Genomic DNA, 27,766 nt, shown 5'->3' with positions numbered 1-27,766 from the left:
ACGCTGAGTGCATGGGACACCCCAGCAGGGCTCAGCCCCTTTGTGTTAACCCCTCAGTGACATTTTTGGTGGCCCAGCCATCCCCACGGTCAGGCCTCTGAGCTTGTGCTGTCTGTACAGTATTTCCGGGCCCCCTTAGAACACGTAACTGAACAACAGTAAACACCAAAACACTCAGCTCTTCCCATTCCTGGAAAAAGAACATTAGTTGGGAAACATTTCTCCTACCCTCCAGGGCAGGCTTGGACCAGGGTAACAATTATTTACCAGCAGTCAGCTCAGTTGCTCAGGCTTTGCACAGGGTAAGAGGTGGCAGAAGCTTTGTGGCATCTGAAGAAGGGATGTGCCCTTTTCTGGGCTCTGCTCAGTGAGTAGGGCCAAACCAGCTCACCTGAGCGCACCCCTGGGCGAGGTGTGAACCCAAATCTAACAAACATTAATCAAAAAGGGGAAAAGCAGTGTGGAGGAGAGCCCACAGGCCAGCCTGGCAGCTCTTCGGGTGCATGCACGTATACTCGGCCTCTGGCTGCGTTGGTTGTGTGCCCGTTGAGTGGGTGGGAGCCCAACCGCACTGTGCCTCGGAGCATCCCCACCTTCCCCTCGTGGCAAACTGCCACGTGCAGCCTTCCTGCCTCCTCCCTCCGTCTCGTGGAGTAATGTTCGTCTTCCATAGGTCACTGGTGCTTACTGGGGTTCGTACTAGAGCTCTGGTGAAGATCTGGAGCTGTGGCAGGAAAACTGGTTGATATTATTGCTGTTCTCTTGTAACACGGAAAGGGTGCGTGGCGATGTGACCATTTACAAGTGATACCATTCCTCATATTCAACCCACAGCCGAAAAAAAAGAAAGAGTTGAGCCTGAACCAGCAATATCCTGTAGTTCTTTAAAGCTTCCCTATGTTTAAATGCACCGGGGTGGCAGGGCTTTATTCAGGAAAACAGCCCAATCTCAGAGAACGATTAGCTAAGGGCCTTCATGCACAAGCCACAGTAAGGGCTAGACCTGAAAGGCATGGGGAAATCCTGTTTCAAACAGACTGCATTCTTGGCTCTGGAGGTGGTGCAGGGTTTATCTCCCTAGCAAGCCCCAGCAGCGAGTCTCCAGCATAAACCACCACGAGCTGCGTGGCCACATGCTGAGTGAGGCCCTCCCGGCAGAGGAGGGATGCTGCAGAGAAGGATCTCATGGATAAAATCCAAAGAGACAGAGAGCAAAGGGGAGACAATAATCTGACAGAGTAAAATTTGAAAACTGAACGTGTGGGCAACCTGGAAGCTCTAGACTGATGTTCAAGATATAGTCTAACTGATTGCAAAGCTCCTTCAGCTGAGTATTTTCTTGCCAGGAGCCTTCTGGACCAGGTTGGAAGCCCACCCTCAAGGTAAAACTCAAAATGAACACCAAGGCTGCTTTTTATCCAAGAGCTGCAGCACCAGGACAGCCAGCCACCCTTGGCATTTCTGCCCAGTGCAATCAAAGGACAAGCGTGCCTGAGCTTGTGCCCCTTTCACTGAAAGGGTATCCCATCACATAAAGCTCTGGAGTGCTGGTTTCCTGAAGTAACGGGTTAGGCATGCTCCACAGCAACACTCTCCTATGGCAGGCTTAGTTAACAACTTCAAAAGTGCTGCTTCCAAAACAAAAGTCAGCCCTGGCATGTAGCAAAGTGCAGGTGTGGAGATTTGAGAGCAGTTCTTCAGCCCCGTGCAGCCAGAACAGCCCAAACCCTACGAAGGGCTTTGGGAAGCTGGTGGAAAACAGGCAGACAGCAAAAAAATGTTATGACAAGTTTACACTGCTGCAAAAGGCACTAACGTGTATCATCCCAAAGGAAAAAAGCATGTTCTTGTCTTTAGGACAAGGGTGCGGCTGGCAGGGACCGCTCCTGCCTTGCACGGAGATGCCCTGCCCCAGGGTGGAACTTGTCTCTGGTGCTATTTGTCATCACAGAGACTTGGTGGGCTGAGCATTCCAGCTTCTGCTTTTTCTAATCTTAGAAAGTAAGTACTGGTAGGTTTTGTACTGTCACAGCAGCTCCGCAATCCACCTTGCATGGAAAAACAGTATTTGCCTGGTTTCAGACCCCAGTGCAAGGAGTGCAGGGAAATGCTGCTTGCTGTACAGAGAAAGAATGATGCTGCAGCTTGTGCAAATCCAGCCAAGCATCACATCAAAGCCAAAAATACAAGCACAAGAGAGAAAATTCGAAAGATAAAGCTATCCAACAGGATGTGGGGAAAGCTGAGCAGTGGTTTTCTGTACTGGAAGGTTCTGCGAGGAGCCACATCCCTAATAGGAGTGGGAATGTGACGCTGTCCTGGACACATGTGAGATGTAGACTGCTTCTTCCACCTGCAGCTGAGCATTAGTGCTTCTGGATGGGAGGATGGAGACTGCTCAGGAAAAGGAAAGACTGAGGGAGGTAACTCCTCTTCCACTTCTAAGCTGATTATCCCGTTGTATCCAAAGTTTGCCAGAAACCCCTTCCTGCAAGCTGACCAATGTGCAAATCCAGAGGGAAAAACTCTCACACACAACGCACAGGTGAAGATACCAAGCAACTGAAATGGGTTAAAACATTGCCAGTGCTGTGCTGAGCATTACCTGGGAGAGAGGAACGAGGAGCTATTAAAGCTGCTTTCCCCATTACACAAGCTGTCCGAGAACAGATCTGCTTCATTCCCTTCTCCGTAATCCTCAAAATGCTCCTCTCCGCTGATGACGGTAACAATGGAGTGGCTGAGGTCTGAGCCCAGGGGCAGGTCGTGTGGATGGGATCTGTGGGAAAAGAGGGAAAAACATAAGAGGGTGGCCAGCAGAGCAGCCTTTCCAACTGCATCTAATACATCCCCTTTCCCTGTCTCCATTTCAGCAGACATGCTGTCTCTTCATAGAATCCCAGACTGGTTTGGCTTGGAAGGGACCTTAAAGCCCATCCAGTTCCAACCCTCTGCCATGGGCAGGGACACCTTCCACCAGACCAGGTTGCTCCAAGCCCCATCCAACCTGGCCTTGAACACTGCCAGGGATGGGGCAGCCACAGCTTCTCTGGGCAACCTGTGCCAGCGCCTCAGCACCCTCACAGGGCAGAACTTCTGCCTAAGAGCTCATCTCAATCTCCCCTCTGGCAGGTTAAAGCCATTCCCCCTTGTCCTGTCCCTACAGGCCCTTGTCCAAAGCCCCTCTCCAGGTTTCTTGTAGTTTCTTCATAGCTGTATGAAGTCAAACCACCACAGCAGTACACACACTCATATTCAGAGTATTCTCACGTTCAGAGGACTGAGGATGATGAGATACCAGAGAAACTATGGATACTGCAGCCCAGAGAAGCTGTGGCTGCCCCATCCCTGGCAGTGTTCAAGGCCAGGTTGGATGGGGCTTGGAGCAACCTGGTCTGGTGGAAGGTGTCCGTGCTCGTGGCAGGGGGTTGGAACTGGATGAGCTTTAAGGTCCCTTCCAGCCCAAACCAGTCTGTGGTCCTGTGACTGTCCAGCTCAGGACCCCAGAGGGTTTCAAACCTGAGGGGAACAAGGCAGGGAGTATCTGTAAGAACCAGGCTGTGAAAGCAGCCCACGTGCCTCTTCGCCACAGGTATGTGTTTGGGGGGACGGGAACTGTTCTCTCCAAAATTCAATGCTTGAAAACAAGAAAGATTGCATTATCATAAAAACTGGTATTTCAGGCTATGCCCCCATCTGCATCCACTTGCTAGGAGAGGGAAAACGGGGGTGTGACTAGATTGCTGTACTAAATCAGAAAGAAAAGATTACAGATAAGCTATTTATGACAAAAAACTGCACCACTTGAAGGATTTGCCCTTATCCCACTAATAAAAACACATCAATCCTCCAGCCAAAACAGCAGCAGATCTCTATTGAAGTGCAGACAAGTCTAGTCCAGCTTGTGGGCATCTGCATACCCTCCGTGTGCACTAGGGAAGTGTCCCTATTCCCAAAGTGGGATCCAGCCTCCCCAGCAGTGAGTCAGACGCTGCACCCAGCAGACCACTGCCAAAAGTATCGGAAACCTCACCAGGAATAGAAGGCAGGGGGTGGAATTTTTATCTTGGGAGCAAAACCCAACTCCAAATCTCTAAATCTAGGGCTGTGGTTTGACACACGCTGCACAGATCTGATCAGGCTTCGGGCAATAAATAGTACAGTATTTCCCATACCTCTATAATGGCGCTTTAGAAGCTTCAAGATCCAGAGCCCAACTAATCTTTACTAGACTCAGTCTAAATGACCACTTAAGCTCAAACCATCTAAGGTATGCTGAGCTCTAACAGCTACTTAAAAGCACTGTTGAAGCTTTGATTCAGTCCCCCAGCTGCGCTGGTCAGCCTGTACTTACTGACTGTCCCCTGGAAGAGCTCTGGTCACTAGAGGTATAAAACTATTGTCCTGCCTGGGTTTTGATGGCACCCAAACCAGCCCATAAGAACTTAATAAGAGATTTCTAGAGGTTTCCATTTCAAACCTTCCAAATCTTGAAGACAAATGAACTTTTTCCTTGATTTTTTTTGGCCGCCTGCAATTTGCATACATTTCACACACCTGGCAACAGGCACCCCTGTGCTTGGACAGAGCACCCAAAGGACACTCCACCTTCCCAAGCCCGCACTGGGAGTAGTGGGAACCCTCAAGAAGAACCTAATCTTAAAGAATCAATTCCCAAGCAAAGTATTTGGTACCTACAGGCAGGTGAATCCGAGGCACGTCAATCTCCCCAGGGGACAAGAGTGCATGCAGGCTGCCATGGCCCCTCCGGAGCCCCTCTGCCTTGTGGTTGGGGAGCTCAGCGACCCATTGTATCCCACTTTAACAGTCACTGAGCTGAATGCTTGGGCAAGAAGAGCCCAGCCAGATAATCTCATTTATTCTCTAATCCACATCACCCTTTCATCCCCAGCACTGAGTGCCCAGCAGCACTGACCGCTCACAGCATCCCTGCCATCCTCAGAGGTGATCTTGGGGTGGAGGGAAGTCCAGTGCTTTCTAGAAGCAATGACAATTGTATGTCCTCACCAGAGCATCGAGCCTGGGTGATGTGTTTTTGGCCAAAACCAATTCTGTGTATCAGCAGACCTTAACCCATGATTGTTCCAGAGGTTTCAGTGCAGACCTGTGCTCTTGGGTCACTATTAAAGGAGTTATTCCCTCCCCTCCCACCTGCCAGCATCCCAGTTTCACCCCAACACCCACTTTTCCTGCAAAAGCTAGGAAAGGAGGTGGGCCCAGGAGCAGTTTTGCCAGCAGGAGTTCAGATTCGGGGAAGAAGATCTTAGCTCACACTTCTGTGCTTCAGGCACAAGTTTAAAACTAGTTATTACAGGAGGTGATTGCACATCAAAGGGCACACACGTATTTAGGTAAAACAAGAATACAGTGAGCTCCCCTCCCGACTTGAAAATTATATGTTGCATTTCTGTCTTAAGTGATAGATTAAAAACTGCAAGCATTTCAGGTGCTTGGATCACCTGAGAACTTATTTTAGAGGTTAAAGATGCTAATGAGGGTACAGAACTTCTCCCAAAGGCAAAGCAACGATTAACTCAAAGAGATTGCCAGGCCAAGTTTCAAATCAGCCTACACATGGTGCAGTCTAATTGTCATTATTCTTAAAGAAGAGCTATTTTGGTCTTGCATGAAGTTACAGATACAAAGAAGAAACCAACCAGTTTCAGCAAGACAGGCTCAGCCCACTTCATTTTAAACCCTTGGTCTTGGTCTGCTCCCAGTTTCCTGCCCCACACGGTGAGTTTTGCTCCTCGTCCTCTCCACTCACCCATGCTCTGGCTCCTCGATGGGATCCGTGAACTCCGAATGCACAGTGGAGTCGATGGCACTGTCTGTTTCTACTTCGTCGTGCATCTCGTGATGTACAAGTGTGCTGGTGTCCTCATCAGTGAAGGTCTCGCACTCACTGTATGTGCTCTCCGAGCCCATGTAAGCACTGTCAGTCACCTCATTTGCCTGGTAAAAACACAAGAGGGAATGAAATAAGAGTACAGATACACAGTTGTGTTGCAGGGCAGGACAAAACACATTTGGTGGCTAATGACTGCAGTGCTGCACTTCTAAAGCACAGAAATCCAACCTCCAAGCACATTGTGAGCCCACGTCCAAGTTTGGCTCCATCTCCAGGCCCAAGGACCCAGCAGCACCCTGGGTGCACCATGGCCTTCAGGCCACATGTGCTTTGTGACAGCAGCATTCGGAAAGCAGATTACAGAAATACACACTACACTGGAGTTGGAGGGAGATCTTGTAGAGAGCATGGATTTGTTGAGTCCAAGAGGGATTACCCACTGCACCATTACCTGCAGCAGGCTCTAGGAAAGCAGCACGATTTGGTTTTTAAGACACCACACCAGGAGCATGGAGGACTGGGTTTTCCTCCCAGTTCAGCCCGTCAGGAAGGCATTAATCCTTGGTGCTTGTACATGTGGGCAGTGATGGTCCTGCCTGGACACACCATGTCTAGAACTACCCTGACGTTCAGAGGAGAACTGTGGGAGCATGAGAACAAACACCCTCCTAAAGCAAAGCGCTTGTTGCATCAAAGCACCAGCTCATTTCCCAGCATTTATGGGACTTCCCCAGTGCACCTCTGAACAATCCAAGTAATTTTTGTCTCTGGGATCACGGTTGTGGTGGGACCTGCCAGTGCCAGTGCTGAACTCCAGCTGATCCCCTGTCACTGGAGGCGTCAGGCAGAGAGACAGGAGCCCATGTGCCTAGCCTCAAGATAAAGAGAAGCTCGTGAAAAGCTGTTTGCTCCACTCGAAGTTCACCCAATGGATCAAACTTGCTCAGCTGCTGGCTGCCCCCTCTCCAGCACAGCAGCAGAGCAAAGCAGCAGCATTTGGAATGCAGGCACAACCGAAGCAAACCTCTCTTCCAGAGGGCACACAGAGCAGCTTTCAGTGTTTTTTTCCAAGGATTTTCAAGAAAAAAAGATTTCTCAAAGCCCTGTATTACAGCAGGAAAAGAAAACACACACACAGACAGACCATCCTTGCAACAGTAGGATGAAGTTACATTAGAGCTGCTCATTCAAAGCAGGGTACAGGAAAACATAGACCAAGAGGACAAACGTCCCGCTGACATTCAGTTGTCTACACTATGCAAACCAGCCTGATCCTCCTGTTTTGGGTTAGACTCTGTAGCACAAAGAACCACAGCTTTTCCTGGTGCAAAGTGGCTCAAGACACAACTAACACCTCATTTTGCTTCCCCATGAATTCCCAGGCTGCCTCAACACGCATGAGGCCACAAAGGGAGAACAGGAAGTTGTACAGATGCTCTGAAAACCTCAAAGGGATGAAGAGAGAACTGCTCAAGAGCGTTCCTGTTCTATGTGGGCACTGGGGAGCAAAGCAACCTAATCAACAGCCTCGCTGTGCTCCCTGCTGAGTGCTCTCACCAGTCCCTGTGCCAAGTGAGGTGGGTGCTGGATGGAGACAGACAGATGGACAGGAGCCTCTCTTGGATGCTTGGCTCAGCTTTCAGGGACCCACGCTGACTTATGGAAATCAGCATCTCCCTAGGACACCACCCCGAAGTCAAACATGACATAAACCTCCACAGGACCAGAGTCCAAAGTCGCACGGGGAGGAGGTTGGGTTGTTCAAGTAGACTCATCACAGGAAAGGCCATTGTGATGAATGTCACTCCTAGCACAGAAGAAGTTGGCCTTTACTAACCTTCAAGATACAACAAAAGCCTCCTAAAACCCCCTGCTACTTTTAAAAGCATAAATCCAGCACAACTGCCAATAATACCTACAGCTGGGGACTTGCTAAGTGCTTTACTGGATTCATGCTGCACTTCCTAGAAACACTGCCTGGGCCCTTAATGCTTGAGCAGGAGGACGAGGAAGATCTGCAAGTGGAGGCTTGGTCCGCCAGCTTGCTCATGGCAGGGATGTTGCGCCATGTTAGGAGAAAGCCCTTCCCTGTGAGGGTGCTGAGGCGCTGGCACAGGTTGCCCAGAGAAGCTGTGGCTGCCCCATCCCTGGCAGTGTTCAAGGCCAGGTTGGACGGGGCTTGGAGCAACCTGGTCTGGTGGAAGGTGTCCCTGCCTGTGGCAGGGGGTTGGAACTGGATGAGCTTTAAGGTCCCTTCCAACCCAAACCATTCCATGATTTTATGATTCTCTGATGCCTGAGCTGAGCCCGCAGCTCCCCAGCCTCCAGAAGAAGATGCGCTTAAGCAATTCAAGTGCTCTTCCAATATATCTGCAGCATGCACCAAGCTCAGGAGAGAGAAGGCTTCAGCATATTGGGAAATGTTGTGTTGCAACGTTGGTTATGTTTGATTTTAGGAGAAAAACTCCATCCCCAGCCTGCACCAGCAGTGATGATGCTTCATGTTGGACTGGCACAGCTCTGCCAGGAGGGATGGAGCAGGGACCCAATGCAGCAGAGAGGGCCCAAGAAATGACAGCAGCTGTCCACGTCTGCACATTTCCCTGCTTGCTTCAGAGGGATGCTTTTGGCCTGTTTGAGAAAGGTTTAATGCCAAACTGGAAATAATTCTGCTTGCAGACTCCAAAGTAAACGCTGCTGGTTTTGTTTTTTTGGTTTTTTTTTTTTTTTTTTTTTTTTTTAATAAACCCTTCCAACTGAAAAAACTTAAATTTAAGTATAACTTGGAGTATTTTAATGAGCACAAAGTAAAGACAACTACTGCAAAGAAACCAACAACCCCAAACCACTCCAATCCACAAATAATTTGATTAAAACCCACCCATTGCTGACCCTCTCAACATGAAGCATAACCAGGAGCTGAACAGCTCAGGGCATCAGTGCCCTTCGTTAGATAACTTATCTATCAAATTATCACAAAACATCTTACTGATGAGAAATACAGGCTTGAATGAGGGAGCAATGCCTTAAGCTAGAAGTAGTTACCATAAGAGCACACTAATCACCCTCCTTCAGCCATACCAAGGATGTGCAGCCATTTATTTATTTACAAAGAAATAAAACAGATGACCTGTCCCACGATTTACAAACTTTTTTTGTGTTAAGCAAAGGAGAAAAAAATAGTCTCTTGAGATTTCAAACGCAAGAGCTCTATTAAAATTAAACCGATGCGGTCAATGAATTAAGAGGCAGTTGAGACCATAAACAAAGTCCTTCTTCTGAGCATAAGCGTGGAGAACTTTGCTTCACATTTCATCACAGATTAAGTAACTAAACCCCAGGAAAAGATGCAGAAGCAGATAGACAAACCAAAGGGGTAAGGTATTACCACTGCTTGCTAAAGCAAAGCAAACCCAAGCCTTTGAGCCCCAGGCAAATGTTCAGTCGCAGGTCGCACAAAGCTCTTGTTTATGGCACCAGACCAGCTGGTGTGTGCACCGACCCTTCAAACCTCCCTGCCACATCTCACTTGGCCAAGCTGTGAGCAGCTTGTGCCTTTCTGTGAGCAGGCAGAGAGCAAACACTTCTTCAGATTAAAAACCCCATGATACACTTCAAGATGGCTGTGGGCTTGGGACAGCCAGTCCAGGCTGCAAGTGCTGCAGGGGGCTTGCCAGGAACACCCCCACCACATTCAGAATGGGGTTGGTGTCACCAGTATCAATGTATTTCATGCTTTTATCAAATGAAACATACCCACAGATGCTTCAGGTAAACCTCAGACCTTAAAACGGGAGCACATACACACACATAGAGCCCCTGAACTGAGATAGGATTGTGGTTCAACTCCTCTGATGCTAGACTTGTTTCCTGTTGGCCATCCAGGCACAGCTCTGCCCAGTGGTGAGCCCTGCTGCTTCTAAAAGGAAACAGGAAAGAAATGGATGAAAAGGAAATAAAGGGATGAAATCAGCACTGGAGTGACGCAATGTGCCCTGATAAAACTGGTGAGATGATGAAGCACCTTTAGGAGACTTCCCCAGAAGCAGTTAATCTGTTCCAGGCGCTTGATTGCATGTTGGAATAAAGACCATTTGATTAAGTGTTGTAAAGTGCTATTAAAACCCATCTTCATTAAAAGAAAGGAGTATGAGGAGAGGAAACAAGACTACTGGGAATCACCTGCAAGGTCTAGGCAGGGACAGGTTAAGCTCTGACTTGCGATGGGCAGAAGCTTCTATAGCCCAAGCTTTGGCAAGGCGTTACCTTGGAGAGAAGGGCAAAGTCTGGCTCCCAGAGAAGTTCCTCCCAGGCATTTTCTGCAGGGCTGGTCCCTGCTCGTGCCCAGAGCCACCCCAGCATCCCGAAGCTCTGCTGTCCTTGGCCACAAACACTCAGAAGGTCGGGAAGAGAAGTGAGGGGAGAGTAACAGGAAAAACAACTCTGTTTTCCCAGCAAGTATGAGCCTATTTACAGTGAACACCAGCTCTGATTGCACACAGGACAGACCAACTACAAAAAACACCCTCAAGGACACCCTCTCCTGACTGCCGCCAGGGCCCTGGTGCCAGTATCAGGCTCAGAATGCTGCCCTGCCTGAAGCCAAGCCAATGCTGGACCCCTGAACACCCGGAGACCCACCACAGCTGTGGCACAGGCTCAAACCAAAAGGAGACGAGACGAAGAGCATCCCTCTGCTCGGTGCAGGACCCGACAGTGCAGAGGGAGTTGCCACAGCTAACAGTACTGACACATCAGCCATGTCCTGCAGCAGGCAACCTGTCCTCACATGGGCTTTAAACCAATTCAAAGCCAGGGAGAAGGGAGTTATGTTTACAGTCTCACCTGAGTCTACAGTAATACAAAGCCCCAAAGCCCTGAAACACCCCACAGCAGCTCAGCCTCTGGCACCAGCAATGGTCCAGAAGCCCATCACGCCTCTGAGTGATCCCACATCAGACCCTGCCATCAGCAGTTATCTGTTGGCCACAGTATTTGCTTCTTCCCGCATATCTGGGCAATGTCTGCTTTCCAGGGAAGTCCAGAGCCCTGTGTTCAGCCTTGGGTGAATGCGACTTTTACAATACAACTCCTGAAGTTAGGTTTTGAGGCTGCCACACTCAATTACACCATTTAAGACTGGGCAAGAGAACCATGAGCTGCATTCATTGGGACAAACTGAAAACACCCACCTCCCCCCAAAACAAACCCAAATCCCAACGCACAACACACCAGATCGTGCAGACTGACCTCAGCACCCCAAAAACATGAGCTACTGTCCCTCCCGGTCCAGCTACCCCAGGAAGACCCAGGCAGAGAGGAATATGAAGACCCGTCATGTGCACACACCCTATAGGATACATCGTACACACCAACCCACTCACAAAGAAAACAAGTGACCCAGCCTGGCGCCACCCTGCCTCTCCCCGGCACCTCCAGGGCCAAGAGCAATCCCTCTAGAAACCCTTACTTGATGTTAGCACTCAAAACCCACCTGTGGACACATCGCCTCGTCGCTCAAATCAAACCCAGCTCCAGGAGCTGCCGGCTGCTTCTGCAAGGCAGGAGGGAAGCAAAGTCCAGGAGACTCCAGGCATGAGACTTACCGGCTCAGCGCTGGTCCGGAACAGAGCGCCTTTTGTTCCCGACCTCCCAGCCTCCACGATAAGGAGACGGGAGCTAACACACACTTCCCTGCCCTGAGACTGCAGCCCTCCTCCTTATGTGAGTACCAAAATAAAAGCACACTTCTGAAGCCTCACACAGCATGCAGCCCCGCACACTTCTGCCCATGAAACCATCACCAATGCAAAAGGTTCATTTGCAAGAGGACCTATAGAGGCTTCCAGAGCTTATCTCACCCTTCCTGATAGCTCTGGTGAATATTTAAGCGCTAAATGACAGATTCCTTCCTTAGAGCTACAAATAGAAAAATAAAGCAGGCTTGCAATGATCAGCAGGGGAAGCTCAGCAGCAATCACAACCACCCTCTGGGTGACTCAGACGGCAATCTGTGATACATGATGACGATGCTGACCACAGAGCAGGGCTGGTGCTTTGGTCATGGGTGCTTAATCGAGTTTACAAACACACCAACCCTACCACAGCCCCAACTCCTCAGTGACCTCACCCAGGCAGGTGTCTTCTGTGAACACAGGAGCTCCATCAGAGCCACAGGGGGACCTGATCCACAGGGAGACCAGATCCACAGCATCCTCCTTCCCCTCAGCAGCTGCTGGTGCACAGAGCCAACATCCTTGACAGTGCATGGCTTGCAATGCACCTCTCAAACCCAGAAGTTCTGAGGGGTTTATCTGTTTCTCTGTTTCCTCTCTATAGAATCTTCACGTATTTCAAACCTCAGGCTCCCCCAGTTGTGCCTGTCAGCATAAATAAACTTACTTCCTCCCATTACCTTCCCAAATCACATTTGCTCCGGGTTGTCCTTTCTCTCATCTGGGCCACATCCTTTCTGAAGCACAATGCCCAGAGCAGAACCTATGACTCAGCAACACTGGAAGTGTCTTGTACCTTGATAACCAGTTGACCTTCTGTGCCGAGTCCAGAAAAACCAGGGACTGCTGCTAACAAGCACAGCAGCAGCAGAGTTATGCTTTAACCTGAGCTCTCCTCCTTGCCCTGTCCGCATCTGCTACTCAGCTAAGCAGGTCACTGCCCTTCTGCTCTCACAGCTCCTCCGTCTGTGCTCTGAGACCTCAGGGAAGGCCTGGCACCACTGTGAGGAGCCCAACGACAGGTACCCCTACAGCAAAGCTAATGAGGAAGCCGCAACCACTGCCAGTCTCACTCTTCAAACTCTTCTTGAGACACCTTTGCTTGCACCGTGGCTTTGCCTGCTCGGTGTGCCGCAGCCCCACTCTGTTTCTTGGTCCCACGCACTGTGATCACAGCTCCAGATAAGGCTTCAAGGTCTTTATTTTCCAGTCTCCTTCCAGCCTGTTTTGCGCAGGGCAAACACTCCAACTGGAATCTTTCCCCAACAGCAAAGAAATTTCTCACCCTGACCCTGCGGTCCTGCCTTCAGGGACACACCACACTCCCATCCTTTCCTTTAAGCAGTACTGTTTCTATATATATAATACATTGAATAGATGAATTCCTTTGGTATTTCCAGGCTTTTTGTTACCAAGTTATCACCACAGACTGATTTTGGAGTTCAGTTGATTCAGGAACTTGATTACTGCATTTTCTTGTGCCTAGTCAATACAAACAGAGTACAGACTGTTCACTTGTTTGCTGTGAAGCTGTGCTCTGGACTTGCGAACATGATGGGCAGCTCCTTCACCTCTCCAAGCAGGGGAACAGAAAGGCTTTAGGTACAGTGGGATATGGCTCAGGGCTCCACGTGCTTCCCCAGGGGATAGGAAGATGAACAGAGAAACTACATCAGTTGTGCTTCACAGCCCTGTGGCCACCTACAAGATTTTGAGTGCAGAGCTGTTGATGACAAAATTAACAGCAATTCCAGCAGCCAAACTGGAGAAGAGTTTGTGATTTTCTTTCATTCAGACACACCGATGCTTCTGGGTTAGCTCTGTGAAGCCTGTTGAGGCCAGTCCTTCCAGACAGGGGAACGGCACTGGTAAGGAAAGCTTGAACCAAGGGGTGGAAGAGCTGCTGTCTTTAACGCTGCTGTGACATCTCCATCTTCCCATCCCCACTGTCGCTGTGGTGGTACAGCAGTACCACGTGGCAAAGCATTGCAGACCTTCATTCCCGCCTTAGTGTGGTCAGGGCCACATTGTCCCTGGAAGAGCTGGTGAGCTGAACTCCAGGCCTGAGCTGAACCTGCCCTGGCCCTGCAAGCCCCTGGGCAGCCATGAGGCAGATTGCATTTGAGGGTTGCAAAGCTTCATCCCATCTTTTCAGACTAGTTGGCACCTAGTAGAGATGCATCTGCTGGTAACAGTGGTATGGAGATGCTGCTGGGGATTGCAAAGCAGGAGAGGCAGAAAATACGTAACTCCAAACACTCTGTGCCCACCAGGCCCAGCTCTCTGCCTTAGGAGAAGGCAAATAAGAATCCCAGACTGGTTTGGGTTGGAAGCGACCTTAAAGCTCACCCAAATTCCAACCCCCTGCCATAGGCAGAGACACCTTCCACTACACCAGATTGGCTCAAGGCCCACCTCACTTAAATTGTCTCACTCTGATACCTTCTGCCTTTCAAAAAGCATTAAATTCAATTGCTCCACATTAAATGAAATTCCAACTTTTAACAGAGGCAACAGTTCTTTCAGCAGCCACCAGCTGTGCCTGGAGTGGCCCATCCTCTCAGAACACACACAGCTGGATGTGGGACCTCACCAACAACCATTTCACTCCCCAGAGCCACTCCAGCTGTGCTGCGTGAGCTGCTGCTCGCAGAGTGCCCATGCACATGCCTGGTCACAGCCCTGCTGCATGTCTGGTCAGCGCTGCTGCTCCCAGAAAGCACAGCTCCCCTCCCATGGCTGTGCGCGGCTCCATGGGATGCGTTTTCCTGGCCGCTTCCGAGCGGAGCCACAGCGGCTGCCCAGCAGATGGCAACAGCCCCGCACAAGGCACACAGCACCGCACAGCACTGCATCCCCGGCCCCTCAGACACAGGGGTTTTGGCTGCCCTGTCCTGAGGTACCAAAAAAGGGTCTTCCTATGACCTTGCTGGCCCGACGCACGAGTTCCCGCGGGTAAACCCAGCACTTGTGCTATTTATTTATTGTGCTCCCGATCAGTCTTTATGCAGCACAGACTTGAACCGGCCCTGCCTCTCCTCCAGCCTACCTACAGCTACGCATCTTCATGGAACCACAGAATAGGAGGGACCTTGAAAGCTCATCTAGTCCAACCCCCCTGCAATGAGCACAGACATCAACTAGATCATCTTGCCCACAACCACATCCAGCCTGGCCTTGAATTGTCTCCAGGGATGAGGCATCCACCACCTCTCTGGGCAACTTGTGCCAGGATTTTACCACCCTCATTGTAAAGAATTTCTTCCTGATGTCCAGCCTCAGTCTCCCTCTTTTAGTTTAAAACCATCACCCCATATCTTGTCACAACAGGCCCTGCTAAAAAGTCTCTCCCTGTCTTTCTTATAGGCCCCTTTTAAGTACTGAAAGGCCAAAGTAAGGTCTCCTCAGAGCCTTCTCTTCTCCAGGCTAAACAACCCCAACTCTCTCAGCTTTTCCTCATAGAAGAGGGGCTCCATCCCTCTGATTATTTCTGTGTCCTTTCTCAGGACCCTCTCCAACAGATCCATGTCTTTCCTGCACTGAGGACTCCAGAGCTGGACTCAGCACCCCCAGCATAACTCCGGCAGCATGCCAAAGTTTTGTGGCTTGCTTTCATGCTGGGAGAGTCAGTCTTGCTGCTCTGCATTGCTTAAGTGGGCTCATCCATAAGCACAGCAGGTATCAGGAAAGCTAACTCCAAGTTCTCCTCGTCCCCCTGAAGAGCATTGTAAATGAGTCCGTGTACCTCAGAACTGAGTCACAAGCTACATGGGAGCTTGCAAGCGAGGCAAGGATAACTCCTACCTTGCAGTTAGTCAGCACTAGCTGCACAAACCCAACCTGGGGGAAAGCAGGCGAGCACTCCAGTGTGTGGACAGACATTGCACAGTTTTACAAAGCAGCGTAGCCAGAAACGCTCCCTTGGGCAGGGAGAAACACACTACCTGGGGGCTGCAGGCAGGAACCCCTACTGAGGTGATGCTCTCCCTGCTCAGGAGGGGGTGAATAGGGATGAGATTCCTCTTGCACACGTGGCAGTGGAGCACCAGGGATTGCCACAGCTGGATGCAGGTGGCAGCCACGTGGCTGCAGGAACTGAGGCCTCTGCGGTTCCGCTGCCCTTGAGCCACTGCCTCAGTGAAGCCGTGCTACCAGAAATCCTCTTTGAGAACAGTTTAACAGCCAGACCAGTCTGCTGGGGAGACCTGGCAAGCTGCAACAAGAGCCAGGGGCTCCATGCCACAACAGGAGCCACACCAGTGGCTGAACTGTGGAAGTACCTGACATTACAAACGTCCCCATATGAAGTGCCAAGGTCTTGCCCCCTTCAAGAGGTTTTTACGCCCTTGATGGAAGACAAAGTGTTGGTTCTCCTCCCTGAAGAGCAAACACTGGCTGCAGACACCAATAGTGGGTGCTCAGGGTTTTCCACAGATGTTCAGCTCCCACTGCTGACAGCTTCCAGAAGAGGGGCTGAGTCACCAACAAGAGTAACCTTATTAACTGAGAGAAGACATTTTCATTTAGACTGCTTAAAGCACTTGTTTACACTTGTTTGAACAAACATTTAGAAGAAAAGCTCTCCATCAAGGCCCCAACACTTGTAAGAGCCAAGCACTCAAGCCACTGCAATTTTGTGCTGTTTAAGGAGGACCAAGCTGATACCGCAAATCCAGTAACTCCAATTACTCCCAGTACCACGGCAAAGCAAATGCAGCAGCTCTCCTTCAGCTCCTTCCAAAGGTCCTCTGATGTGACACAAGCTGTGCTTCTTCACCCCACGGCCTTGGCAAAACAAGAGGGGCTCAGCCGCTGCCTGAACCCACCAGCTGTGTTTTGGGGGCTGAGAAAGAAGCTGTCGTGTTTAGCTGCATGTTTAGCAGCAGGTTTCAGGGCTGAAATGGGGACATTTGAGAATACAAACTGCTTTTTGGTGGCATGGGAGGTCTGCTTGGAGGAAAGGCAATGTCTTCGCTTTTGAAGGGTGCTTTTTCCCTGCCCTCTCTTCCAGGCGAATCCAAGCAAGGTGCAATATATATTGGAAAAGGCCATTTACCTGTTTTCTGTATTAATGGTTCCTAGAGTAGCAGCCCGCGGCACGTAATGACAAGGAGCCTACCGGAGCCCTCCTGCAGCTCTTTTGCACAGTGCTTCAGTGAAAAACACTCATCTGCTGCTCCCAGCAGGTTGCTTCCTCATTCCCCCATCCGGCTTCTCTCATGCCCCCTCCCTGAAACAGCTCAAGCTTTCCAAGGTACAGCATTACAGGACATGTGGAATAAAAGACACGTTGGGAGCTCACGGCTCAGCCGAACAAGAACAAAACACCGCACGCCCCAAGACACCAGTTTATTTTTACACACGCAATGCTGAGCAGCATTTCTTGGTCATGTTCTCATTTGCTAAACCTCTACGAAATCCTTGCAGCCTGAAAATTATTTCAAATCATGTATCCAAGACAACAGGGGTAATTCTTCCCCGGCATATTAAACGTAGACGCCAACAGAGCTCTGATCTTTATAGATGATTGCCCTGAATTCCACGTAAGAATCCATTTACATCTTTCTCAGAAGGAGATTTCAGGACTCAGCACCTTTTCTCCTTTGGGTCACCTTGTCGTTTCAAGGAAATGATGGCCCAGCAGCAGAATTATTTCATCCCAGCGGGGCACACACCCGGCTTGTTGGTATTCCTGCCCAGAATAGCTTGCAGCACTGACAGAGCTCATCTGTGTTAAATTAGCCCTTAGAAAACATCCCTGACTCTGAATCTCAGAGAAGATCATCCCTTGACGCAGGCCTGAAGAGCAGAAAGCAGAAGCCCTTGCCTGCATGAGCACTGCGACTGTCGCAGCCTCCAAACTGCTCAGTCCAGTGGACAAAAAAGCACATTTGTGACCTTGTGCCAGACAGAGAACATGAAAACCCACCTCCCCTCCTGCCTTCCTGTCCCCCTTTCTGCACAGCTGTTCCTGGCTTGTGTAACTGTCTCTCAAAAAGGAAATACAAGCTAATATTCAGCATGCCCTTGAAAGCTTTCTGGGGGAGGAAGCCAGCTCTTAAGGCTGTGTTTATCCAAGCAGTCCTAAGGGAATATGGGACTTGCTCAGGGTGACACTGCAGGTCCCTTGACTTCATCACAAAAGCTGGCAATCGGCTCAAGAAAACCATTGCTTGGTTGGGAAATGGGACGATTACCTGGTCAACTGTCAGGCCTAAGTCATCCCAGTGAGAGCTTGTAGCCATCTCCAGCGATGGACCTTCTAACTGACATGGGGAAGAGCAGCTGCCCAACACCCAGTTTATACTTAGAAAACTCGAAAGAATAGCTTGAGCCTTTTATCAAGAAGTCACAAACAACACACTACAGACTACGCAAAGCAAAGACATGGATATTGTACGCAAATATAAAGGAAGCTGGGAGTCCCTTTGCAAGTAACAATCTGTGTGACGAAAACATCCAGGCTACCAAGACACAAGAGTCAAAAACCTGAAGAGGAAAGTTTAGAAAAGGAAAAGCAGAAAGAAGCTCTTCAGTCCCCATGCTGGAGTGGGGAGCCAGCCAGCCCTTTGCTCTGAAGGCACCTGCAGCGCCTTTGGATCCAGGCTGGAAGGCATGGAGGAGAAATGGAGAAAGCCTTCCAAGCAAAGCCCAAAGGCTCATAAACACAGACAGTAGGGCACAACAGGAGCAGCTTCCTTTCTACCTAGGGAGAGTAGATATGGGACATCACTGCGATACACTCGCGTGCTAAGCAATACTGGAGGAAACAGGGATGGAGGCTGTAACTTTAACGGAAAGAAAAAACACCATGTCAGACCTGCATCCTTGACCAAGCCCAAGAATAATAAGGAAAATCTACATTTTTGTCTTCTGCTCTGCCTCTTATCGGCCAAAGAGCACTGAGTGCCAATGAACAACCACACCGCTGTGCCTCCCCAGCAGGCTCCTGGCTTGGACATCCCAAAATCAGGCTCAGGTTCTCCAACTTCAACAACTCCATTACTAAGAAAAACACAACAGCAGCAAGCACCCTTCCCACATTGCTAGTGCTGCCCCTCTTTCACTCAGGACACCATGCTCTGCGTGCTATACTAGCACTAGCTGTAAGGTTTTGCTTGAACACCAATTTTTACTGAAACAGCTCCTAATTCTCGGTGCAAATTCCCTGGGCCAGTCACCCTCAGATTAAAAGCTTTGTCTTTATAACATGGTAAGTACCCCTGAGCCCCGTGAGAGCAAATGCTCATCTCCCCCAGCCAAACTCTCCACGCTCAAGCCTCACACCATATACAGCCAATGTCTGTGGGAGCCAACAGCGCTCATACTTGCCTCAAACGTGACAAAGTCATCAAACTCATCAGGACAGGCTGGGGCTTCCTCCTCAGGGGTATATCCCATATCATACAACTGGCTGTCGGGATCTGCAGAGGAAAATAAGAGAAGAAAGAGAATCACCAAAAGGAAACCCGCATCCTCAAGTGAATGATGGTTTTGCGAAACATGACAGCAGCAGGACAGGAATCTCCTTTTGCACACACCGATGCCTTCAGCTTTCAGAGAGGACCTCTGCTTCCAGACATCCCACCATCTGCTCTGGTGGAAGGCACTTGGGCTGGCTGCTCCCTGGCAAAGGTCCTATGAGGCCCCTTGCTGCTCTGATGGGGCCAGCAGTGGATTCATCCCTACGCCGCCATGGTCTCCCTTCCTTTTCCTGGCTTCTTCCCTACCTCTGTTTCCTGCAACCTCTTAGTCTTCTCCCAGAAGGCTTTAATCCTTCAGTGGGTAGGGAATACATTAGATCTATGTGTGACAGCCAACTACCATGGGAACCGCAGAGAAAGCAGGCTGCACCAAAGCTTTTATCATCTACTGCTCCTCCCATGGCCAGCCACATCAGGAGCCATCCTCACAGGCAGATGGGAAAATAGGAGGCTTTCAAGGAGATTTCTTTACAAAAAATATCACCCCTCCCACCCCCAAACACCCATCTGCAGCAGAGGAGCAGCATTTCTGAGCCCTTCAACAGAGGAAAGGCAGCGTGAATTCCCTATGCTCCCTCCAGCAACAGCTAATGCCCAATCCAGCACACGACCCAGATCACAGGCTGGAAACACCAAATCCAGATCAGACGCTGTAGTCCCAAAATAAATAGCAGGCTCAGAACCACATGCCTTGCAGCTGCGAACACTGCAGCACTAGGGCTGTCTGATATCAATAGACTTGGCCAGGCAGGAGGAGTCATTATGTCAGTGCTCTAGGAAAGCTCGGCCATCACCTGGGTTTGTGGAGGGAAAGGCCTTCCTCTCCTGGCTGCTCGAGGCAGATGATGGGAGCACAGCTATGAAGCAGGGTCTGCAGGTTGGTGGCTTCCCAGCAGGCTGGCAGCACAGCCACACTGTGTGACTTGAACCCAAGCCCAACCAAAGGAACTCATTAAGTCACACAACATTTTGCACAGCCACCCAGGCAGGTGAGCTTCCCTCAACAGGTGCAATCCCCATGGAGTCACAGCCAGGGCTCCCACTTTGGGTTCATTTTCGGTAGCAAGAAAGGCCATTTTTCATTAAGGGATCTGTACATCTAGTATGAAGTCAAGGGATAAGGGGTGATGGCTTCAAACTGACAGAGGGGAGATCTATGTTGGATATGAGGCAGAAGCTGCTCCCTGTGAGGGTGCTGAGGCGCTGGCACAGGGTGCTCAAAGAAGCTGTGGCTGCCCCATCCCTGGCAGTGTTCAAGGCCAGGTTGGACGGGGCTTGGAGCAACCTGATCTAGTGGAAGGTGTCCCTGCCTGTGGCAGGGGGTTGGAACTGGATGAGCTTTAAGGTCCCTTCCAACCCAAACCAGTCTGGGATGCTATGATATGATCAGGGCACAGGACAGAGTAAGGTGCACGCTCCCTCCCACCCAAACACCCTCCCCAGTGCCTTTTCCAGATGACATTCAATGAAAACAGGAGACACTGGGGCCATAAACCTGATGGGTACCGGCAGCCCTTGGAGGGGGGGAGAAGCTGAGCACAATGAGAAAAGAGCCCTCCCCTGACCCAGGTCTGAGGCTCCCAGGGCTTTGGCCATAAATCAAACCCAGGCTCTGCCCTGTACCATGTCCCCCCCTGCACAAGCCCTGGTGACAGCTCTGCTCTCCACAGCCTCTCCGCACAGCACAAACACCTCATCTACAACACGTGATTCCCTGATCTGACAGCGGCAAGATTCCAGCCAAGCAGCTGGGTGCTGGGAACCTGCCAGTGCTTCCAGTGCCTCATCTCACACCTCGGCCGGGCAGTACCCCTGCAAGGCCACCTCCAGTGCTCCCAGTGCAGCCCTGAGACCCGCAGAGCACCCTGAAGGCAGTGAAGCAAGGCACAGGCTGCTCCCTTCTGCTTTTTCCCCTACCATTTCTCTTCCTCCCCCTCCAAGCAGACACACTGAAGCTTCCTGCTTTCCTACCAACACAGATGAAGGTATTTATTCTGCTCATCCCTTCCAAAGGGACTAGAAAAGGAAGGCTTTACAGTCAAGTGAAGGCTTCCAGCTCCCTTTGGAAGCAGGGCTGTAATGCGTGGGGAGATGATGCACAAGCAGATCCCTGCCATCAGCTGCCTCATGGGCAGCTCTTGCCCAAACCACGTGCTCCTGGAGCCATCCCAGCCCTTCGGGTGCTTCTTGGTGTGGAGGTGAATGTGACAGTGTCTGCAGAGGTGTTCTCTGCACAGGTGGGGTGTATTTTACAGCAACTTCCACTGTAAAAAGCAGGGAAAGGCCACTTGAGAGCTTACCTGCAGCCTCGCTGGTGGCATGGCCAGCAGAAGCCATGCCCAGGAGACAGCACTCAGTGTTTCCACTCCCCTGTGCTCCACGTCAGAGAGCAAAGACAAACACCACCACAAACAAAGGGTGACTTTTCTGCTCGGTTTATTCCCTCCCCCTCTGAAAAAGCCATATGGTGCTTTGTGTATAGGGAGAGTTGCCATGGAGAGCTTGCCTGCACATCTCCCAGCACAATAGGCTGCATTAAGCTTTCAAATTCCTGTCCAAAAGAGAATTAAAAAGAAACAAAGCGACCTTTGCTGCTCAACTGGCACTCCCTGTGAGCAGAGCACCCTCCTGCAGGTGCAGGAGGAGGCACGTGGAGAAAGCCGAGGGCTCCGCACGCTATTCTCCCACCCTGCACCACTAAGCACAGGAGGATGGCCATGGGCATCAGCAGCACCACACAGCCCTGGCTCCAGCAGCATGTAGTGAGCACAAACGCTCAGACTTCCTCTGCTCTCCCCTTTGGATCTCAAAGCCAAATCCTGGCTGACACACTCCCTCACATGCCCTTCTCCACACCGCTCACACCACAGAGCGTGGTTTCCTGTCTTACATCCATCCCTGATTTCACTTGACCTCCTTCCTTTATGGACTCACAGACTGGTTTGGGTTGGAAGGGATCATAAAGCCCATCCAGTTCCAACCCCCTGCCACAGGCAGGGACACCTTCCACTAGACCAGGTTGCTCCAAGCCCCGTCCAAACTGGCCTTGAACACTGCCAGGGATGGGGCAGCCACAGCTTCTCTGGGCAACCTGTGCCAGCGCCTCAGCACCCTCACAGGGGAGAACTTCTGCCTAAGAGCTCATCTCAGTCTCCCCTCTGTCAGGTTAAAGCCATTCCCTTGTCCTGTCCCTACAGGCCCTTTTCCAAAGCCCCTCTCCAGGTTTCCTTTAGCCCCATTTAGGCCCCAATTCCTCCTCTTTGACAGTCCACGTGCTCAGCAAACCCTGAGTCACCTCTTTCCAGCACTGCTCAAAATCACAGCTTTTGCCAGAGATGTGGATGTCATTAGGGACCGACTGCCTCTTGTCCTCTCACCTGAGTGCCTGTCACCGGCTTGATGATCCAAGGACTGGGAAGGTTGCCCTGGGAGGAAAAGCTGAGAGCTGGGTTTGTTCAGCCTAGAAAAAAGGAGGCTCAAGGGAAACCTTACTGCCGTGTCCCAGCATTTAAAGTGTGGCTACAAAGAAGATGGAGACTCTGTTTTGTAATAACCTCCCCAGGGAAGTGGCAGATTCCCCAGTGTTGGACACTGTTAATATTCAGCTGGACAGGGTGCTGGGATATCTAGCCTACATCATGCTTTGCTTAGAAAGGTTGGACCAGATGATCCCTGAGGTCCCTTCCAACCTCATGTTCTATGGTCCCTCCTGTGGTTTCCACTCTATCCAGCATTCCCACTGCTAGTCCCATTACATCCTTGTACAGTCACAAATATTAAAGCTAAAAGTCAGGTTTAAAGAGACCCTTCAGGGAACCTTTCTGTTCCACAATCTTCCTGCAAAAAGGCTATAAGCAATATGCTAGGTCTTTTGCCCAAATTAATTTCACTAATTTCACTGGAACATGTGGGAACATGGAACATCTGGATAAAGCTTTAGCTGAACTATTGTGGCAAAACTGTTCTAACAGGGTAATGTGGCTGAGGTAGAAGTAATTGTGAGCAGTAAGACCAGGCACATGTATTATATCATCCAGTGAGGGTAAGGTGAATTTATAAGGTGAAAAAATATATGAAAAAAGTAAATTAAGTCTACTATGAAGCACATGCAGCATCCTTCTGACACCTTTCCCATCCCTGCCTTGAAGCCTTCCATTGCCCAGCATGTGCTCATTCAAACCCCACTGAGCTCCCCACCTCCTGAGCCCATCGCATTGACCACACCATTCACTTGGGAGATGGAGCTCTGCTGTCATACTACTGTTGCCAGGAGCTCAGCTTTGACCAGTCAGCCTTTGTCTCACACACATTTGTTTTTCTGTGTTCCCCAGGGCTGCCCTGTTTCTTGCTGGCTTATGCCAATGCACTAAACCCCGCATCTCCCTCTATTCTTAAGATCCCAGACTGGTTTGGTTTGGAAGGGACCTTAAAGCTCATCCAGTTCCAATCCCCTGCCACGGGCAGGGACACCTTCCACTAGACCAGGTTGCTCCAAGCCCTATTAACCTGGCCTCATTCCTCCCAGCATTTAAAATCATCATCCAAACACCCAAACACTACTGTGTAAAGCTTCTGACAAGGACCATCTCTGCCTGAACACATCTGCATGCTGATGCAGAGTATGCACTGTTTTAAGCCAACTGCAAGCCAAGGGCAACCTCTGTCCAGTGTCTGTTGAGCCTCTAAGAGCCACAGGACAGCTCCGTGGAGCAGCACTGCCAACAGCAGACACACAGCCAGCTCCACAGAGGTTTCTCCTGGATGTACCGCATACACACAGCTACAGAACAAGCAGGACAGGTCCTGGGCTCCTTGTGGGGCTGCACATGTGCTGAGCTCTTGCAGCAGCCAGAAATATCCCCTTCATGTCTCAATGAGCTTCCAAAGGGCTCAGCTGTACAATGGTAACCTGGGCTTTTCAAGAAATGGACCGAGTGTAGAGTGACAGGAACAGAAGTCCCGGGGTACAGAAAGCTCCTGAAATAGATTCTAAAAACTGCTTTCAGAAGACAGGATTTCAGTGAAAAGGCACCTTGAGTGAAGAGCCGTGGGTACAGTAGTGACACACAGGTCAGAAACAGAGCCAGTTTTATCGGCTTCATAAACGAATGACCTAGAAAAACAGAGCCTTTCAGAAGTATTTAAGTCATCTGCCAACACACACTGTACATACCACTGCAAGCCACAGAGCCACAAACTCAGAGTGAATGGAACAGTATGGATTATGTGCAGCTAACAGACCTGATTTATTCAACACAGGATAAGGCTGGGAACCTACAGTAATGGAACAAAACCAACCCCCAAAAAAGGGCAAGAGGCAAGACAAAGTTATGGTTGGCTTAAGAGAGGACAACCAATATAAACCGAGCTCCCTTACTGGGCATGCTGCTTGAAAATAAGGTGGCAAAAAGGACACACAACTGAGTATGAAAAGGTTATAGGCATTCAGGAGGATCTTGCACCCAGAGCAAACAGACAGAGGGGAAGCCCCTGCCCAGTACTTCCAGTGGCAGCTCAGGGTCTGGTGCTTTCACTGAAGCTCAACACTGTGGTGTTAGTCCGTGCAGGCCCAAGCAAACACCCCCCCAACCATCCACCCTTTTGCTTTCCATACATGACCCAGGAGCACATTTATTACCTGATGCTCACACGGGAAGCAGTGGTACTGCTCAGAGCTGGAAAGAGCAGCTTTCTGTAGCTCAACCTGCTGACTCTCCCAGAGGTGGGACAAGAGGCCAGCAGCACTTACTGAAGTGCTGAAGTTACCAACATTTAACAACCCAAAACTAAACAACAGAATAAGGGAGTGGCAAGCTCAGGCTCTAGGGAGGCAGCATCAGAATTAAGGTTGCTTACACAACCGTCATCCGAGCTCCTCTCAACTAATGAGCTTTTAGCAGTCCTTCCCTTCCTGAGTATCACGGCTCATAGATTGGCACTTATCGCATATTCCTTCTGATCCTCTTCACACAGTGCAGGCCCTCAATCTTTGTTTAGACATTCCATCTGAAGACATTAGAAAGAGAATTAACTTCATGGCATCCAAGTGTTTTGGAAGCATAAATACAGCTGCTCCGACTTCATCTCAGAGCTCAGGTGAGCACTGCTGCCTCCGCTGTCGTGACGGATGAGAGGCAGGAAGCCACCACTAACACACGTGGGATTTGGTACTGAGTTTAACACACGACTCCTCGGTGTGATTCTCAGTGTCTTCTCAGTGTGTGCTAGCCATCAAGACCAGCCCAAATTGCTCCAGACTTGTGTCAGCCTAGAACAAAGGCTCACTGCTGGACAGGTGAAAAACGAGGAGCAGGCTTGCGGCCACCAGCAAGTGGTTCAGAGCCACTTCATGATGCACCGTCAGAAAAGGCCAAGAGCTAAAGCCTCCAGAATAGCACAGGGTGCCCTGTGAGGAGTCAGGCTGAGCAAACAGGGGCTGTTCAGCCTGGAGAAGAGAAGCTGCTTGGAGACCTCATGGCAGCTTCCAGTATCTGAAAAGGGCTTACAAGGATGATAGAGAAGGACCCTTCATTAGGGACTGTAGTGATAGGACAAGGGGTAACGGGCTCAAACTAAAACAGGGGAAGTTCAGGTTAGATTTAAGGCAGAAGTTCTTCCTTGTGAGGGTGCTGAGGCGCTGGCACAGGTTGCCCAGAGAAGCTGTGGCTGCCCCATCCCTGGCAGTGTTCAAGGCCAGGTTGGACGGGGCTTGGAGGAACCTGGTCTAGTGGAAGGTGTCCCTGTCCGTGACAGGGGGTTGGAGATGGATGAGCTTTAAGGTCCCTTCCAACCTAAACCAGTCTGGGACTCTATGGTGTCCTCCACCTATCTCCTTCATGATGTTTGCTATTTTCGACAGCTCTCTGTTTCAGGAAACAAAACTGGATTTTGCAACCAACAGCTTTAATCCCTGTTCTGTGAAAAGTCTGAGGCAGGACCTCTTGGAAGAATGCATGCAGCTCTGCAAGCAACAGAACATCCTAACTTAGCTAACTGAGCACACTCAATGTATATATGACCTTTGGGAAGCCAGCGGCTGGACTCTGCCTTGGCAAACATTCGAGTTCAATGAAGTAAAAAGTAAGTTACAAAACCATTAGTAAAACCAAAATACAGTTATTTATAAAGTGGGCAAGCCTGAGATCAGAGACTAGGTCCTGGCCAGAATTCAGCCTGAGTTATGGGGGAAAAAAACCCCAAACCATAAGAGATGAAGAGACATCAAACTACACCTGCAGGAAGAACTCTCTCCACTGCAGCATTTCACAGTTCTGAGCCATCCCTTAAGTGATGGCTGTGTTGTTCAAGCGTTTTGTCTGTCACAGGGAACATCAGGCAGCCATTCTGCCCTCCTGCAACTGGCCATAGTAGTGCAGTTTGGAGTCCTTGTCCTTTGAAGTCCCTTGAAAGCCTTGCAGATTAACAGGGAAATGCTCCTGAAGGCTCACATGATTGAATACCTGTCCCTGTTTCTCCCAACACTGCCAAAAAGTCCCTTCTAGAATGAGCCAAACTGTGTCCCATGCGCCACTGAAGGAGAGGGCAGCTATACTTTTTAAAGCGCTTTTGCTCCAACTGGCTTCTCCAAAAGAAACTTTGCCCAAAGGAAAACAAATGGAGGAGGGTCCTATAAGAGTGGGATTTAATCCTTTTTCTAGTGTAAGATTCCCCAAAGCGAGGCAGATGGTGGCAGAGGTATGGTGCAGGTGGACAGCCCTTCCTTCCTGCCCCTATACATCAGTGACAACGCAGCACTCCAAAGGCACAAACTGCACAACACAGGCACCAGCGGGGATCATCAGCACTTCAGTCATTAATTCCTGGGAATATCAACTCTTAATAAAACTCACTGGGACAGCTTTTAAAGGTTTTGGAAACATTTTCAAGGCCAGAAGAGAATCCATGGCTATTATTTGTGCCTGACCTGTCTCTTGCAGAGGTAAGGAGGACAGCTGAGGAAAAGCATTGGACCTTTTCAGTCCAGAGTGTAAGATCTCTGAGAAGAGAACCAAGGGGCTGAGAGGTTACAAACACAACATTGCCCAGCTCCTACCTCAACAGGATTGCTTGTATTAGAAGTCACCACGTTATCTCTGCTGAGCTCTCCGTAACTGTCACCTGCATTAATAAAACTACATGCAGAACAAAAACAGTCTTCAAAACCAAGCACGTAGAGAAGCGCTCTTGTGAGACCTCACTTGCAGCACTGTGTGCAGTTCTGGTGTCCTCAACATAAGAAGAAAATGGAGCTGTTGGAGGAAGTCCAGAGGAGGACATGAGGATGATCAGAGGCTGGAGAACCTCCCATATAGAAGACCTTTTGAAAACACTGAGTCTGTTCAGCCTGGAGAAGAGAAGCTGTGTGGAGACCTCATAGCAGCCTTCCAGTATCTGAAGGGGGCCTACAAGGATGCTGGGGAGGGACTCTTCATCAGGGACTGTAGTGATAGGACAAGGGGTGATGGGTTCAAACTGAAACAGAGGAGACTGAGATGAGCTCTCAGGCAGAAGTTCTTCCCTGTGAGGGTGCTGAGGCACTGGCACAGGGTGCTCAGAGAAGCTGTGGCTGCCCCATCCCTGGCAGTGTTCAAGGCCAGGTTGGATGGGGCTTGGAGCAACCTGGTCTAGTGGAAGATGTCCCTGCCCATGGCAGGGGGTTGGAACTGGATGAGCTT

The 27,766-nt window shown here is 50.1% G+C and overlaps 1 protein-coding gene across 1 annotated transcript in view; it reads right to left on the bottom strand.

The window, feature by feature from the left end:
- RAB11FIP3 (RAB11 family interacting protein 3) overlaps positions 1–27,766 on the bottom strand; it is a gene marked incomplete at both ends in the record, with an annotated part of 76,023 nt that overhangs the window by 16,808 nt on the left and 31,449 nt on the right. Inside the window, 3 exons of the mRNA XM_080618415.1 lie at positions 2,606–2,779; positions 5,789–5,976; positions 18,940–19,031. Coding sequence (XP_080474541.1) covers positions 2,606–2,779; positions 5,789–5,976; positions 18,940–19,031 — 454 coding nt within the window. The remainder of the gene's footprint in view (positions 1–2,605; positions 2,780–5,788; positions 5,977–18,939; positions 19,032–27,766) is intronic.

Source organism: Psittacula echo (genome assembly GCF_963264785.1).
Source record: "Psittacula echo genome assembly, chromosome: 5".
In the NCBI taxonomy this organism is placed as follows: Eukaryota; Metazoa; Chordata; class Aves; order Psittaciformes; family Psittacidae; genus Psittacula; species Psittacula echo.
Note: the sequence above shows the minus strand (reverse complement) of the source record. Positions and strands in the feature narration are given on the sequence as shown.